This window comes from Neolamprologus multifasciatus, chromosome 10 (assembly GCF_963576455.1).
Source record: "Neolamprologus multifasciatus chromosome 10, fNeoMul1.2, whole genome shotgun sequence".
Lineage (NCBI taxonomy): Eukaryota > Metazoa > Chordata > Actinopteri > Cichliformes > Cichlidae > Neolamprologus > Neolamprologus multifasciatus.
Window position 1 is genome coordinate 19,028,349 of NC_140448.1, and position 15,733 is coordinate 19,044,081.

The following is a 15,733-nucleotide window of genomic DNA, read 5'->3' on the forward strand; positions in this document are numbered from 1 at the left end:
AGCTAGATATTTTAAATGAGAATAAGAAAGAAAAGTATTTCCTTGTGCCCACCTATCCCTGTTAATGCCCTAACTGGCCCCCCTGGCAAAAACTTTGCTAGATCCGCCCCTGCACAGTTACCAGCTGTCAGCTACATAAAAAAAGGATCCTGGTGTTATTTGTCTCTCAGAAACAGTTCATAACTTCCCTTCAACTCATTCATGTCACCTAAAAGGTAAACCTGTTTCTCCATCACCTGTTCAGCTCTGATGATTCAGTAAGGACATCTCCTGGTTTCATCTTCATGTTTCCCTCTCACCAGATAACCAAACCCACATCATGACCAGCAGCTTTTTTGCAGCTGTGGCTCCAGCAAACATCAGCTGATACTAGAAATTAATATTAAATAAATTCTAACAACACCTGATCAAGCTTAAACGTGCTGCTGTTGTTTAAGGCGACATCGGCTGGTTTCCTCTTTCTGGCGCAAAGTGGGCGATAAACAAACAAGAGAGCCGATCAGCTGATCACTGATCAGTTTTCATGATTGAAGTAGAAACGGGAGAGGGAGGGGGGAGAATGAAAGAAGAAGAGGCAGCTGTGCAGCAAAGACACAGAATAACAGCTTTGTGTCTTTTTCATTGTAGCTGAATTACGGGACAAACTGTTCCTTTTCACCTCAAAACGCGTAATATTTTCTCTGAATACCAGACGGGACGGTTGGCAACTCTAATAACTTATGAACAAAATAAAGTTCAACATCTTTAACATCATAGCACCCACCCAGCTGTATAGAAACTCCGTCATGCTAGCTAGTACGCAGTACGGAAAAAGTCAGAATAACGAAAATAAACTCCACCTAAACTTGGTTTATATCTGACCCAGATAGACTGCAGGTCATAACGTCTTACCTCAAGTTCAGTTCACACTCGGACCGGCGGCCGCCTCGGGTCTCTTTTCCTTCTGCGTCCCCTTTCCCTCATCCACCTGCTGCCTCCACCACTTGCTAATGTTACAGAATCTGTGGAAGCTCCGCGATAGCCACCACACGAAGTAACGAGTAACGACCCTATCTAAATCCCAGTAACGACTAACGCGTTCCTGATTTTGGCATAATAACTAGTTACCGTGCTCGTTACCACAAAAATAACGTAGTTACTGTAACGCGTTACTTAATAACGCGTTAGTCCCAACACTGCTCAAGAGACACCTTCAGTTTGTAGTTGAGTTTGTAATTCTGTGTTTTAATCATTTTCATATTGAGAAGCATCCAGCTAAACCTATAATTAATAACATTTTCATAAAGTAAATTAAAGTTATTATAAAATTATACTGGGTGATAGGTTTACTAAATAACATCAAATTAAAGCCATAAAGTGTTTTCTGGTCTGTAGCATGTTTCTAGGACAGATGGGACAGAGATCAGCTTAATGATTATCAGAGTATTGACCAGTCAGGACAGCAGAAGCCTGCGGGGTCAACAGCCTCTAAAAAATATCTATTGATCAGCTGCACACAGTACTAAACCCCAAAGTGGGGCACCGAGCTCAAACCCAGCTAGTGGTTTAGGTTAGTGAGCAGGATTTTAGAATAGTACACCTTCAGAGTTTTAGTTTGGGGGATTTTTGCTGTGAGCCGACATGAAGCCAGCGGTAGTTCTGCTGGGCCTCGTCCTCCTGTTGGACACCGCCTTTGCTGCAGAAGGTAAAACTTTAACATTTTTGATGTGCAATTTGTATTATTGTTGATAGCAGTTGTAATTATTAGACACGATAGATCATATTTTTAAGTTTTGTATAATGTCTTGACTTTGATGTGTAGCTATTGATGTATGAAACAAAATGCACCATATTGTCAAAAACATTTGCTCATTGCCTTCACACATATATGAACTTGAGAGACATCCCATTCCTAATCCATGTGGTTTATTATGATGTCGCTCCACCCTCTGCAGCTATAATATCTTCAACTCTTCTGGGAAGGCTTTCCACAATGTTAGCAGTGTTTATGGGGATTTTTGAGCATCCTTCCACAAGCACATTTGTCAGGTCAAGCACTGATGTTGGATGACACGGCCTGGGTTGAATTCAGGACTCTGTGCAGGCCAGTCGAGTTCTTCCACACCAAGCTCGCACATCTATGTCTTTATGGATCTTGCTTTGTGCACTGGCACGCAGTCATGTTGGAACAGAAAGGGACCATCCCGAAGCATGAAAATGTCCAAAATATCTTAGTGAGCTGAAGCCTTAAGAGTTACTTTGACTGGAACTAAGGAACTGAGCACAACGCCTGAAAAACAACCGTCACACCATAATCCCCTCTCCACCAAACTTTACACTTGACACAATGCAGACACATACCGTTCTCCTAGCAACCACCAAACCCAGACTCGTCCACCAGAATGAGAAGGATGATTCATCACTTCGGAGAACACATCTCCACTTCTCTAGATCGAGTGGGGGCGTGGTTTAAACTACATTTGGTGATGTAAGGCTTGGATGCAGCTGCCATGCAAGATGGGACATACATTTGGCAGTATAGTGTATATTAGTAGTTTATCCTGGTGTTTTCTTAGAGGTTTGTTTTATTGTTTTCATTTCTAATTAAATCTTTTTATTCTTGGACTCTACTGAAAATGCTTTGAATGACTCAGTTTTAAAATATCCTTCTTTATCTCAGACTTCCAGTTTATCCTCTCTGAAACATGCTCCTCTCCCTTTATTTAATTCATCTTTCTTCCAATTGGCTGCCTTATGCATACAGAAGGTTTGAACGGGAGGTGAATCGAGCTTTTGTACTATAAGCCAGAGCTGTGTGACATCACACAGAGCCAAGAGTGAAAAAATGGTAGAAATAGAGCAGCCTGAGCTTGCAGGGACTATTTATAGCATCCACTATTCCACACCATAATCAATGAAAGAATCCCTGTCATAGGCTGATAGGTGCGAACATGTTTTTAGTAACTGTAACTCGCGTTTTACACATTTTCCCCTTTAAATATCTAAATGAATTGATTTCAATGACTCTTTGAACCCAAAACACAATTTTGTTCTTCCCTCTTATTCGTGTCCCAATTCAAATTCAGTTCACCTTGGTAAATAACTGTAAATATTTCAAACGTTGACAATGTGAAATATTTTATTTAGTGATGAATTAGGAAGAATCTAATCCTAACTTTATATTGTATCTTTCTGATAATTAATCTGGATGGTTTTACAGCTGGTGTGTTTAAACGAGTAAAGGGTCTGATTACTTCTGGTTTCACTGATTATTGAATGGTAAACTCAGACCAGGTCTACACGCTGCATGATATCTCACACTAAAACTACTTTCCCACAGAGTCCTGTGTAGGTCGCTGCGGCTCCTTCAGCCCACAGAGCAAATGTCAGTGTGACTCCATGTGTGTGTATTATGGAAGCTGCTGTGGGGACTTTTACACCATCTGCCCCAGAAAAGGTCAGTGCTGTGCTGTGTGACAGTTTCACTAAAGAGTCAGTTTGAATTTTCTTCTCCTTTGAAACGTCACCATCTGACAAAACCTCATGTTCTACCTTCAGTTTCTCGAGGCGATGTCTTTGAGGAACCACTGGAAGAGACGAGCCCGAGCCCGAGCCTGAGCCCGAGCACAGCAACTTTTATGCCAACCTCAGACACGGTTATACCGACTGTCACACCCAACGTCACACAGGGGCCCACACTACTACCGGTGGATCCTGATGCCGTGCCCTGCAGTGGGCGGGCATTTGATGCTTTTCTGCAGCTGAAAAATGGATCAATCTATGCTTTTAGAGGTAATCCTGATCACATAACAGGATTTCTATTATATAAAACAGTTTACTTCTACTTTTACTTTTGTTACTTTGTTGCCATTGTGTATGTAATGTCTCTCTTTTAAATTTCACAGCTCTTTTTAATTTCCTTAATTATTCAGCAATGCTGTTTTTTCCAATACAGAGAGGAGAAAGTTATAATCAGAAGCCTAAAAGTGTAAATTATGTTAAAAACTAATTTTAATAATGTCTCATACCTTAAAAGATCCAAACATTAAAGAAAAGGAGGGAAAGCCTTTTCAATTTCATCCAAAATTAAAATAAAAATGATAATAATTGTTTGAGGAAATTAAACGCTGAAGGAGCTTTTGCTCAATGAAAACAGAATGTGTTTCTTTAAAAAGTAAATGATAAATGAATACATATTTGCAGGCATTTTGAACACAGACCCAAAATCAGACTTGATTACACATTCATGGAAACTTTGTGGATTATCCTGCTGCAAGATTTGAAACTCTTTGAATGCTGATGTAAACACTGATCCAGAGCCTGCTCTTCCTCGTAGGTGTATATTTCTTTGAGCTGGATGATAAGTCCATCCTTCCTGGTTACCCCAAACTCATCGAGGACGTTTGGGGAATCAGAGGACCCATCAGTGCTGCATTCACACGCATCAACTGCCAGGGGAAATCCTACATCTTTAAGGTATAAGCTGCCATATTTCTTTGTGATGAGGTACACAAAAGGCTCCACCTCACACAAATGTGTGGTTTATTTTGGTGGTGTGCATGTGTTTCCAGGTTTAATTGAGCTACATTTATTGTTTATTCTTTTAAGCCTCTGAAAATTCAAAATGAGTCCCTACAGTTGTAAAAGCCATTGTTTTAAACCGTTTCTCTGTTACTGCGAAATACTCAAACAGTGACTCTGTTGCGTGCAATAATTCAGATCAAATACACTATCCAACATTATGGCAGTAATAAAGCTCTTCAGCCACACGCTGGCATGAGTGTTGCTAGAAAATGGTGTCGCTTCATTACTCATAATATTGATGTGTTTCCTTATTGATTCGGTTATTTGTACAGTGCATATGAAGAAGAATTGTGCATTTTTTTGTTGCTATACCCTGCCAGTGGTCTTCAGCTGGATAAAATGGAGTAACCTTACAAAAAAACATAAGAAACGTGGAGAGAAAGCGATGTTCTTCTCAACTAACTAACAAAAGTTTTTAATTATGCAAAGTATTAGCAGTATTTTATATTAGGGATGAGCTCTGGGCCTCTTCTTGTTTGCAGGGGGGATGCACAGGCTGACAGATGAGGTCAGGCAGGCGTCTCTATGGACTCTATGCAGATGAGATTGTGATCTATAGTGAGAGTAGAGAGCAGGTGGCGGTATGAAGACGAATTAAAGTCAGTAGAAGCAAGACGAAATGTGTGTGTGAATGAGAGGAGATTTAAGTGCCTGGAGTCAACAATCAAAAGTAAAAGACGGAGCACAATAGAGGTGAAGAAGAGACAAGGTGGCAGGGTGGAGTGGGTGGAGATGAGTGTCAGGGGTGATTTGTGACTGAAGTGTAGCAGCATGAGAAAGAGGGAATGTTTACAAGATGAGACCTGCTGTGATATATGGTTTGGAGGCAATGGTGAAATGAGTATATCAGAGGCAGTTGGAGAGGCAAGGCTGAGTTGGTTTGGACATGTGCGGCGGGGGGATAGTGGAAGATGGTGGAGCTGGAGCTTTAAGGCAGGAAATTACTGGATGTAGTGATAGAGGATGTGCAGATGATTGGTGGGACAGAGGATTGACTGAGATGTTTGCAGCGACCCCTAAAAAGAAGAAGAAGATGATGATTAGGAATGTTTCAGACTTCAAACCTTCTTTAGGGAGAGTAGTCTGTTGCCCTCATTAACACTCCCTCGCAGCGGTATCCTCAAACTTCAATGCTCTGGGCTCCATTTTCTCTCAGGGGAACCAGTACTGGAGATTTGATGGTGATGTCCTGGATGAGGACTATCCACGGCTTATTTCAAACGGCTTTGATGGCATACCAGATGAGATCGATGCTGCGTTTGCCATACCAGCACCAAGTCACCGTGGCAAGGAGAAGGCCTACTTCTTCAAAGGTATTTGTACTAATGGGTGATAATGTTTCTTATGATATACAAGTACAGCAGGGGTTTCTAAGTGTTGCTCGTGATCTGATAAAACTAAGGAAGATGACTTTGCATGTGAACATATAATGGCTTTTACAAGAATAGGGAAGTAGCACGCTATCACACAAAACAAGCAAATTAATAAACAAAGTTGTTTTCATGGTTTTTTGTGGGGGGGGGGGGGTTTGCTTCATTTTGTTAATAATTAGTTAAGGAGCTGAATACGTACTTACTTATATTGTAAATATTTTACATTTTTAGGAAATGTTTAACCCACCACATTTATCTGAAAGTCACGTTATTTTGTCTGTACTTGATAAAGTTACCCTCAAACTTACCCTTAAAGTGATGACTTCAAACAGAGCACTGCTATATTCGTTTATTATTTTAATGCAGTGTCTTCACTTGTAACATTTGGTGCTTTTCCTTCTACACTTCACCTACACTTCTACAATTTCCTTGCATGATCATTTCACGGCAAGTTGTAAAGATGAGCAAGTTATAAAGAGCAGTCTGAGGACACCCAGGCTTTCTGGTGTGGAGCACAGAGATTAAAGATTTCAATCAAAGCAGTCAGAGGCAAAGCAAAGAGTTAGAGTTACAGAATCTGATGGAAGCAAATGCAGATGGCAAGGTTTTATCTGCATTTGTATATCGTTAAAAATGTATCGGCAACTCCACAGACAGTTTCACTGTTTCTCTCTCATCGAGTAAAATCCTGAAATCTGATTTTTCTCTTTTCTTCAGGGGACCGGTATTACCAATATGAGTTCAAGCACCAGCCTTCCCACGAGGAGTGCATCCAGATGAGCAGGTCCTCCCCTTCTGTGCTGTTCACACAATACACAGACCTCTTCTGCGATAACGCATGGGAGGATCTCTTCACTGAGCTCTTTGGAGGATCCTGTAAGGACCTTGGTCTCTTTATGCTTGTATGTTTCAGATTTTTTTTTCTTATTCTCCATCTGCATGACTTTTGTATTTTAGCAGTTACCAGTTCCCAAACAGACCCTCGGTTCATCAGCAGGGATTGGCGGGGTATTAGGCCCGTTATAGATGCTGCCATAGTGGGACGAGTCTACACCACTCCCAAGCCAACTTCACCTCCGACCGCAAAGAAGTGGAAGAGTCGGAGGAAGAGGCCCAGTAAGAGGCGTGGACAGCGAAGAAGGCAGAGTCGCCACGATGACTTTTGGTTCTATGATTTGTTCGATCTCGGTGATTACAGTGACAGCTCTGAAGAGACCATCATGCAGGAGTACCAAAGCACCCCCGTTCAAAATGTGTACTTCTTCAAGAAGGGTAAATCAGACTGAAACAAAAATGAATCAAAATCCTTCCAAAAACAGCTCTTTATTCTTCCTTAACACCTTTTGGTTTGTGTGTTTCCTTTTTGTTTTTAATATCAGATAAGTACTACAGAGTGGATCTGCAGACAAAACGTTTGGATGCTGCTTACCCTCCCTATCCTCGATCTATCGCAAAGTACTGGCTGGGCTGCGAGCATGAAGCTGCTGCTCCTGATGCATCAAGGGCAGAAAAGAGATAAATACTTGTCTTGACTATTACCATATGGGGCTAATGATGACAACACCTTTGACCCTTGCATGTAGTTCAGGATAGACACCTCTCCAATGGCCTCTTAGGTGGATACACTGAAATTATTCAAAATTAATAAACTTTACATTTCAGTGCTTGAGTGCTTTGATATTTTTGACCACATGGCAGAGATTACACACACACACCTAATGTGATCTGTAGCCATGCATCATGTCTACATGCCCAACCTCAACACCGAACCTTTATCAGCGTTATCAGTGGGAGAAATGTTTCACCACTCATCCATCTTAGCTTACAGCAGATTTGCTCAATCTTTTAAAGACTACAGTTTCATACTGACCTAAAATAACACCATAGCTAATATATATATAAAATAACTTCAAGTGTCAATAAAGTTGTGCAAATAACTCATTTACAGAGTTAGAAGATGGTGAAAGATTTACTCCTTGGTTCAGTTGCGGTTCCTTTTACACATAAATTAGGGTAGATGTAATGTTTATAAGCTTAGGGAAACCTTCCTCCCCCTGAAAATGCTGTATCTAGAGGGACTTAATCAACCTTTTGGGGTATCCTGACCCTTTTTTTACAAATGCAACATACAACTGAATATGCGCGCACACATACAGGCCTCTGTTCAGTGAATTCATGAGTATCCCTACAAGAGGCTGCCGTAATCCTGTGCTGACCTCTTCAGGTAACTGGCACAGTTGTACAAAAAAAAGAAGTGAAAAAAGAGCGCCCTCTGTTGGGCAATAGGCCGGAACAAGGGAAAATAGATCAAAATAAATACAATAAAAAGCTGTGTTACAACTTTGAAAAGGCATTAGGAAATTTGTATTAAGGTTTAAGTGATTTATAAACCACTGCAGATGTTTTTAACATAACCTGATATTATCGAACTGTGCAACAGTGGGGAAAAAAAATAAAATAAAATACACACTCCCTTGAGGTTGTTTAAAAATGAATAGAAATTGATTTGCGTCAGTGTCGCAACATTTAATGTTATGGGAGTGTTTAAAAGTCTACTTTCATCAAAACGGAAAACAAAAGGCACCGCTGGGATTCGAACCCAGGATCTCCTGTTTACTAGACAGGCGCTTTAACCAACTAAGCCACGGCGCCACGTGATTCCTGACCTCGAGAAGAGTTTATGAATGATAACACAATCTGAGAGACTCGTTCAGGATACATTTATTAGTAAAAGATATGGTATGTAATATAATATAATATACATAACATTATGTTAATAGTAATATGCATTTTATTTACATTACAGATCTCCACGGCCTGCCATGAAAATCGTGAAATATACCCGCCCCAAAAAGGCGATCTGGTCATTCGTGTCCCATTTCCCCGGTCACAACAGTTGGCATACCTTGTAACATAACTCGGGTACAGAGTTTCAGTTAGAAACAAGTGTGTCTCATTTACTTTTTCCCGCTGAAGCCCACTCAGAAAGGACAGCTTTGAGTCAAGTGCTAAATGTTATCTTTGCAACCCCATTCAAAACAAACTATGTGCAAAAATAATAATAAAAAGCAAAAAGGACATGTGAAATCATCTGATGTGCATCATACTGGTGTTTCTTAAATAGATAACGAATAGCATAACTCACAGTTACCACTTCCCCAAGGTAGACTCGGCACCTTTGTCCAAAAAATGTTAGCGCAATACTTTGAAAGACCGCGACGTCACTGAATGGGTACACTAGTGGAGGCCACCACGGCAACTGGCGACACAGCGTGGACGTATGGGTGTGAGAACGGATACACTGATGTAGCAGACTTCCTGCTGTAGGCTGGCTCGTAGCTGTTACACAAACGGACGTGTTGTTGCACGTGGACCCATTCATGTCGTGGTCTTCAATATGTTGCTCTCCGTTTTGTCAGTCATGCCAAAAGATAGTCAATCATTGAGCTGTCCAAGCTGGGCAGACTGGGGACCATCAGGTCCTGGAAGCACAGATCTGACAGGTCGGCCAGGGTCTCTATAGAGCTGGAGAGAGCCTGGAGGCCTTGCCGACTCTGGATGTCTTCCTTGTGGACAGGATGGCCACGTTCTGCTGGCTGTACCCCCCGTGCATTGAGAAAAGCTTCAAAGTCCTCTGGTAAATCCAACTCATCCAGCCCATCGTATGGAAACATGTCTTGGCAGTAGCTGGTGAAGTCCTGGGATTGGTGGCAAAAGATTTGGGGAACGTCTGGTGACTTGGCCTGGATGTCCAGGATTGACGAGAGCCTGGTGGACTGAGGTAGACTGGGCACACGGTAGCCTGTTGGAGACGCAAAGCTGGGACTAGGAGGTGGAGGAGAAGCCACCTGAGGACTGCACGGTGTCTTGTGCCTGACCTGTGAAGATTTGGCGGCGGCTCGAGTTGATTTCTTGGTCTTGAAGAAGCGTGCGCGCCGATTTTGAAACCAAACCTGAAGAAAATTGAGAATTACATGAAACTCTTAGTCAACAAAACATGTGTACGTTGTCTAAATTAGCCTTAGGTCGCACGTGTCCTACCTGAATTTTAGACTCCGGTAGTCCAGTTAGAGTGGCCAGGGTTTTCCTCCCATTGATATCCGGGTAGGGTGTAGCAGAGAAGGCCCTCTCCAGCTGGCTCAGCTGCGCCTTGCTGAATATTGTGCGCTTCCGGCGGCACTTTGTCTTCGAGTTGATCGTGTATGGAACATGGTGCACTTCAGAGGGAGAGCAAAACGTTTTGTTAAAACTTACAATTACATTTTAATTCAGAAATTAATTTGCAGAGTCAACAGCCCACAGATTTATAGCCTACAGATGTTTGGCCTTAAATTATATCACATTTTAAATGTGCAAATATAAATAAATGTCCACCTACCCGTGCTGGAGCGCTGTGCCGACCCGTTGTTGTTACTGTCAGTCAGTGCATCAGGCCATAACTGCTCCGAGAAAAACGTGATGATCTCAGAAAAATTACCACTGGTAAAATCCAACCCGCACGCCATTGTGTCCGAAGCACGCAGCTAAAAGGGGAAATAAGTTTCCGTGAGTGAGTCCCAGGCGATTATCCAGTGAGCAGGCATGATGTCAGAGGGATTTTATACCTGAGTTCTGCAGACACAACACGACCCCCTGCGTGGCATCCTCTTGCACATCACAGACGCGATCAGGCTTTGCGAACGCGTGGCTTTGATGTGCTGCTCACCTGTTAATGGCTGTCTGGATAATAGGTGTCTGTTTGATTCCCTATGGCCCGTTAATGGGCCCCGTTTAGACCAGAGAGACAGCTTGTCTTCAGCTGCGGACAACGAGATGCTCCAGAAACCTTAAAATGGAAAGATGAATCAAAGACACCCGCAGGTGAAGAAATAAACTTATCGTGGGCGTGTTTTCTTTCATTTTAAGATAATTTTCGAAGCAATTCACTCTGATTTTATGGTAACTATTTTGGCCTGAAATTATGAACACGTGTGTTACTAATCAACAGCAGGGAGGGGGGCAAATTAAAATGATTGGAAACACCTTGAAGCGCCAGAACGGCTGCTCTGATCCGGGTCTAGTTTTGTTTTTAATAGTGCCCGTCATAGTGATATTCATGAACGTATACAGTGTAAGGCGTCCGCACTACGAGGAGCGAAGCGACACACCGGCACTGTTTTACTGATTTGAAGCTCCAGTCTGCGGCACATCCTCTACCGCGCGCTGCCTCCTGGTGAGCATGAAAGCGCGCAGTGGAAGCGTATTGGAGAAGTTGTGGGAGTGACGCTTCTGTCAGCTATAATGTGTGAAGGTGACAAATCAGGCTACTTCTTTTCCCACCCCTTTCTTCGTTGTCGGTTGTGTTTCCACCGAACGAGACATCAAAACACCGGATCACTCGTAGTCCTTTTCAGCCTGTTCCCAGGCGAGTGCCAGACTCGCAGCTCCTTCACAAACAGACAGAAACGGGCTGCATGTATTAAATTACAACACGTCCACTGATTTTGCTTATAAGCAGATTTTTTGAATGCTACAATATATTTTGTAGAGGCCGCATGAAATAAAAATTAGCCTACTTGAACTGAGACAGCGGCCTTGTTGATTGGGTCAAATTAGCTGTGAAGTACTCTACGTTCACCCTCTCTCCAGAGAACAATGCGCCATTAAAAAGATCATAAGCCAAGCTCACGTGATTTGATAAAATGCCATAACATAACAGATGTAGTCGAAGAGGTCCCAGCAAACTGTGGAGTACAAAGAGTGGCCTGTGTTTGTGTGGGACACGTTTGTAACGCTGGGAAGTGGTCTGAAAAATGAAGGTGCAGAAGAAACATTTTCAGTTCCACGAATAGCCATAAACGACCAAAGAACTTCTCCACGAAAGAGTTTGTTTTAAGTGGTGCTTATAGACTTGTAGCAGAAATAATTTCTGTAAGGAACCATTTTCGGGAAAGTTCAGACTGTTTGTTGTTGTTGTTGTTTGTTTGTTTTGTTTTTAGTAAATAAAACTCTTGATGCATTTAAATCTGTCATGTCTAAGTGTAACCGCGACAGTGTCTTCTAAAATAAAACACAGAAAGGATTAAAAGCTTCCTGCAAACACAAACTGCTGTTAGGAACACTTTGGTTTTAGATCATGGCCTAAAAATATGCAGCTACACAGTTTAAGCGTATGGAAGATAAATGCACTGTTTTATAAAAATGCAACTTTTTAAATGCTTTCTGTATGTAAATAATGACATAAAATTAAGTCGAGTGTTGTCTGTTCAAATTGTTATCAGTAATTGTTAATTAACTGATTAATTTGTATTTCAGATAATAACCTTTAGGTTTCACTGTAATGAAGATAGATTTGCATATATCTTATTAAACAACGCTTCATATAAATATTCTCCCCAAAAATGAAAAAACTGTGAATAATGAGAGGAAGAAGAAACTATATGAAAACTGCCTTCCTGTGGCTTCTGTCACAGTTTTTGGTTGGCCGTCACTGCTGCAATTCCTTGTGTGTGTGTGTGTGTGTGTGTGTGTGTGTGTGTGTGTGTGTGTGTGTGTGTGTGTGTGTGTGTGGTTTCATCTTATTCCCCAGAAATCGCCATAAATTATGCCTCTGAGCGGAAATTTTCCCTGTTGAATTTAGCATTGACAGTAAAAGGTGACACATTAACTTGTATGGCACCCACAGTGGCAGCTTTCCCAGCTCTCAGACTTAAGAAAAGTGCCCTGCAGTGTTGACTTTTGAATACTAGAGCCAATAAAAATTTGGGACACAGTTTCTATAAGTCTCTGTATGTGGAAAAGCAGGAAAATGCATTTAATATGAAAAGGCATGGTCCCACCAATCAGCAGGTTCTGCAGATGATTGAAACATGTGCTTACAACAAATGTGAGTGCACAGCTGAAAAGTTTGTGATGTGTTTGTGGTACAAAAATATCCGTTTTACTTGCCCCACTTTATTGTAAAGCTTTTTCTAAAGCTACAGCTGCAGAGATGAAATGATCCACTAGATGGCAGCATTTAATCGCATCTATCTATCTATCTATCTATCTATCTATCTATCTATCTATCTATCTATCTATCTATCTATCTATCTATCTATCTATCTATCTATCAGATAGATGTTAAATTAATTTTCGAATAGAGTATAGAGTTTGTTTGCGGGTTGCCAGAAACAATAAACTCTGCTCACTATTAAAGCTTATAAATCTGGGTCAATTGCACCGGACCAACCCAAACTGACTAAAGTATGACAGCAAGGTCAACTACATTGCTGGGTTAATAATACAACTTGAATGGACTTAATGTTCTATACAAATGTTGATTCATGTTAACTGGGATGTTGGGTCCACTGTATGTCATAAAGAGACATCTCGATGCATGCTCAATCATCCAGGTAAGTAAATCTCCAAAAGTTTATTCTGTCCATCTGGACGTAGCGTTTTTAGTGGGAGAAACATTTCGTCACTCATCCAAGTGACTTCTTCAGTCTCAGCTGACTGCAGGTCATAAAGAGACAAATTCTTTTAGCAGTGCATGACAGCTCACAAATACAAACTAAAGGCAACAGCTGCAAAAGATCATGGTGGAATAAAGATGCAAAGTGGACTCCTAAAAAATGATATTTCTGGTCAGATGATGTTCAACCCTCCTGTTATCTGGTGAATGCTGTTTGAGACTTTGTGTGTGTTTTTTCTTATCATCTGTCCATCTACAAAGAACATTAATACATTAATGGAGATTTCTTCTCATTTCATTTGTACTTCAATTGTTACTAATCATAAACTGACAGGGCGATCTAGACTTCATCTTTTCTTCTCACTCAGTAGTCGCTCTCTTCACTTTTCCACTCTCCTGCCCGCTCCTCTGCTCAGACTGTGTTCCCAACCTCACCGTGGAAAAAACACAATACGCAAACTGTCTTTTTCTCTGTGTGTGAATGCCTCAGTGTATACCTCACAAACTCAGGTGTGCACACAGAGAAACGCTGCACTCCTATGTCCACACTCCCCTCTAAGAAATCAGGATTGACACTCAGGCGTGAATGACGCTCTGACCTCCTCTCCGTCACCTCAGTCCTCGCTCCTTCCTTCACAATACACAAACGCCGCTCCTCAGTCCTCTATTTGATGTGGAAACTCATTCCACATTTCCTGTCAACCTGAGAGATTTTGGGGGCCCAATCTTGAATTCTGCATAGCAGAGGCGAGGGGGTTACTCCTCGCCTCTTGTCCCGTGCTTGTAAAGGCCCCTCTGGATCTGAGAAGTAGGAGCAAAGTGTGATTCCAGCTTGGCTATGGATAAAAGGACAACAGGCCAAGCAGCAAAAGCATCACACACGATTTAGTGCAGCTGGAGATACAAAATAAATGGGTATTACAGCTCAGATGGAAAGGAAGCTGAAATATTCTGTCAGCATTGCGATCCAACAGGTCGGTGTTACTTCAACTTGGCTTTGGATAAGTAAGCAAAGCATGAAGTCAGTGAAGGAGAAAACTGTGGCTGTAGATCACATTCAGTGAACTTCATAAACTGAATTAAATCCAACAAAGTAATACATAACATGCAACTATTATTCCTATTATTCATGTAGCTTAATGTTTTGGGTTTTTTGGGCATTTTTGTGCACTTAGCTACTGACACTACTGATGGTTTTTTTCCCAGTGAAATTAAAGAAATTAATTTCACCCCTCTTTCTGTCAAAATCCTGACCAAAGGCACAACCTGTACATGCAAACAGGTGGTGATTAATTATTGCTGCTGATTAACAGATGTTCAGATGTAACTTGTTTGCTCCTCCAACCTGGGCTACAGTTTCTCAAGCACAGGTGTCTGATGGACATTGTACACCACACATTATCCATAATAGCTTCCTTTGTAATATGATGGCTGCTTTTTAGTTTAATGTAGTTTAAGATTTTATATTTTGCCACTGTATGGGTTAGTGCTTATCTTTTAACCCCGCGCACTTCCACTGAATCACTGAGATCTGCTTAGCAAATGCTCCTGCCTGTCTCGAGCTCTTAATTAAACACAGGAGGTGAAATTGTGGAACAAACTGCGTCTTCACATCAGCATCTCCCATGTTTATTCTTTGGCTTTTAGATCAGACTGAATTTTGACTGTTATTTATCTATGTTGTTTTACTCTTTTTGCTTTAATTCTTTTTGCTTTAAATCTGTTGTTTTATATCACTGTTTTTGGTTTTTGGTTTTTTAGATGTGCAGCACTTTGGTCCACAGCTTTTGTTTTATATGTACTGATAAATAAATTTGACATGACAGTACATTCAATGAAGGAATGAATGAGTGAAGGAGTCTTGCTTGACTCAGGCTATGTGTTGGATTGTCGCAGTGTTTTTTGGGGTCTGCAGAAGCCTGAATGGGAAACTGGATATCATGCATAGACAAGAATACTATTCCCCTATTTCCAGGAATCACAGGGTACTGAGATTTAAAGCAGATGTGTGACTGCTGGCATCTGATAAAAGATGAATTCAGCCTCAGCAGGGAATTGATTTGGATATGAATATATGCAATATTCACACTAGGTTTTAGTGCATTGTTACTAACAATAGTATAATTTGTTAGATGTTACCAGTACATAATTTTAAATCGTCAATATGCCAAGTCTGAAGCTACAAAAATGATATCCTAACTGCAGTAGGCAATTACTGGCCACTTTATTAGGTGCACAACCATCTCTAGGATTCATAGAGAATGATCTGAAAAAGAGAAAATATCCAGTGAATGGAGAAAATGCTTTATTGATGTCAGATGTCAGAGGAGTGTGGTCAGACTGCTTCAAACTGATAATAAGG

At 41.2% G+C, this 15,733-nt stretch overlaps 2 protein-coding genes and 1 non-coding gene across 5 annotated transcripts; 1 reads left to right on the top strand and 2 right to left on the bottom strand.

Annotated features, from left to right (window-relative positions):
* The first annotated feature begins 1,494 nt into the window (after window positions 1-1,494).
* vtnb (vitronectin b) lies at window positions 1,495-7,597 on the top strand. 2 transcript variants are annotated; one of them, XM_085174954.1, is made up of 8 exons: window positions 1,495-1,684; window positions 3,320-3,436; window positions 3,538-3,771; window positions 4,316-4,455; window positions 5,720-5,876; window positions 6,654-6,812; window positions 6,897-7,208; window positions 7,316-7,597. In XM_085174954.1, exons 1-8 carry the CDS (start codon window positions 1,621-1,623, stop codon window positions 7,453-7,455), a joined length of 1,323 nt encoding a protein of 440 aa, XP_085031080.1. In that variant the 5' UTR covers window positions 1,495-1,620; the 3' UTR covers window positions 7,456-7,597. The 2 variants fall into 2 exon arrangements, with proteins under 2 accessions (XP_085031080.1, XP_085031079.1); XM_085174953.1 differs by having other exon boundaries at window positions 1,496-1,684; window positions 6,894-7,208.
* A 917-nt stretch (window positions 7,598-8,514) lies between these two features.
* On the bottom strand, window positions 8,515-8,588 carry trnat-agu (transfer RNA threonine (anticodon AGU)). Its single transcript has one exon. It is a non-coding gene; the product is annotated as a tRNA-Thr (tRNA).
* Window positions 8,589-8,641: 53 nt separating this feature from the next.
* Window positions 8,642-10,853, bottom strand: LOC146510107 (uncharacterized). 2 transcript variants are annotated; one of them, XM_085174960.1, is made up of 4 exons: window positions 10,642-10,853; window positions 10,315-10,459; window positions 9,978-10,153; window positions 8,642-9,889 (listed from the first exon to the last, which is right to left on the bottom strand). In XM_085174960.1, the coding sequence occupies exons 2-4, from the start codon at window positions 10,439-10,441 to the stop codon at window positions 9,356-9,358; spliced, it is 837 nt and encodes a 278-aa protein (XP_085031086.1). In that variant the 5' UTR covers window positions 10,442-10,459; window positions 10,642-10,853; the 3' UTR covers window positions 8,642-9,355. The 2 variants fall into 2 exon arrangements, with proteins under 2 accessions (XP_085031086.1, XP_085031085.1); XM_085174959.1 differs by having other exon boundaries at window positions 10,541-10,853.
* Between the last annotated feature and the right edge of the window lie 4,880 nt (window positions 10,854-15,733).

What these genes read in the sequence shown, in the direction of transcription:
- LOC146510107 (XM_085174959.1), bottom strand. Translation starts at nt 10,591, where the DNA reads ATGTGCAAGAGGATGCCACGCAGGGGGTCGTGTTGTGTCTGCAGAACT. An exon ending in GTTGTGTCTGCAGAACTCAG is followed by an intron (nt 10,460 to 10,540) that starts GTATAAAATCCC and finishes TTCCCCTTTTAG; the next exon opens with CTGCGTGCTTCGGACACAAT. An exon ending in GGCACAGCGCTCCAGCACGG is followed by an intron (nt 10,154 to 10,314) that starts GTAGGTGGACAT and finishes CTCCCTCTGAAG; the next exon opens with TGCACCATGTTCCATACACG.
- vtnb (XM_085174953.1), top strand. Translation starts at nt 1,621, where the DNA reads ATGAAGCCAGCGGTAGTTCTGCTGGGCCTCGTCCTCCTGTTGGACACC. An exon ending in CACCGCCTTTGCTGCAGAAG is followed by an intron (nt 1,685 to 3,319) that starts GTAAAACTTTAA and finishes ACTTTCCCACAG; the next exon opens with AGTCCTGTGTAGGTCGCTGC. An exon ending in TGTGTACTTCTTCAAGAAGG is followed by an intron (nt 7,209 to 7,315) that starts GTAAATCAGACT and finishes TTTTAATATCAG; the next exon opens with ATAAGTACTACAGAGTGGAT.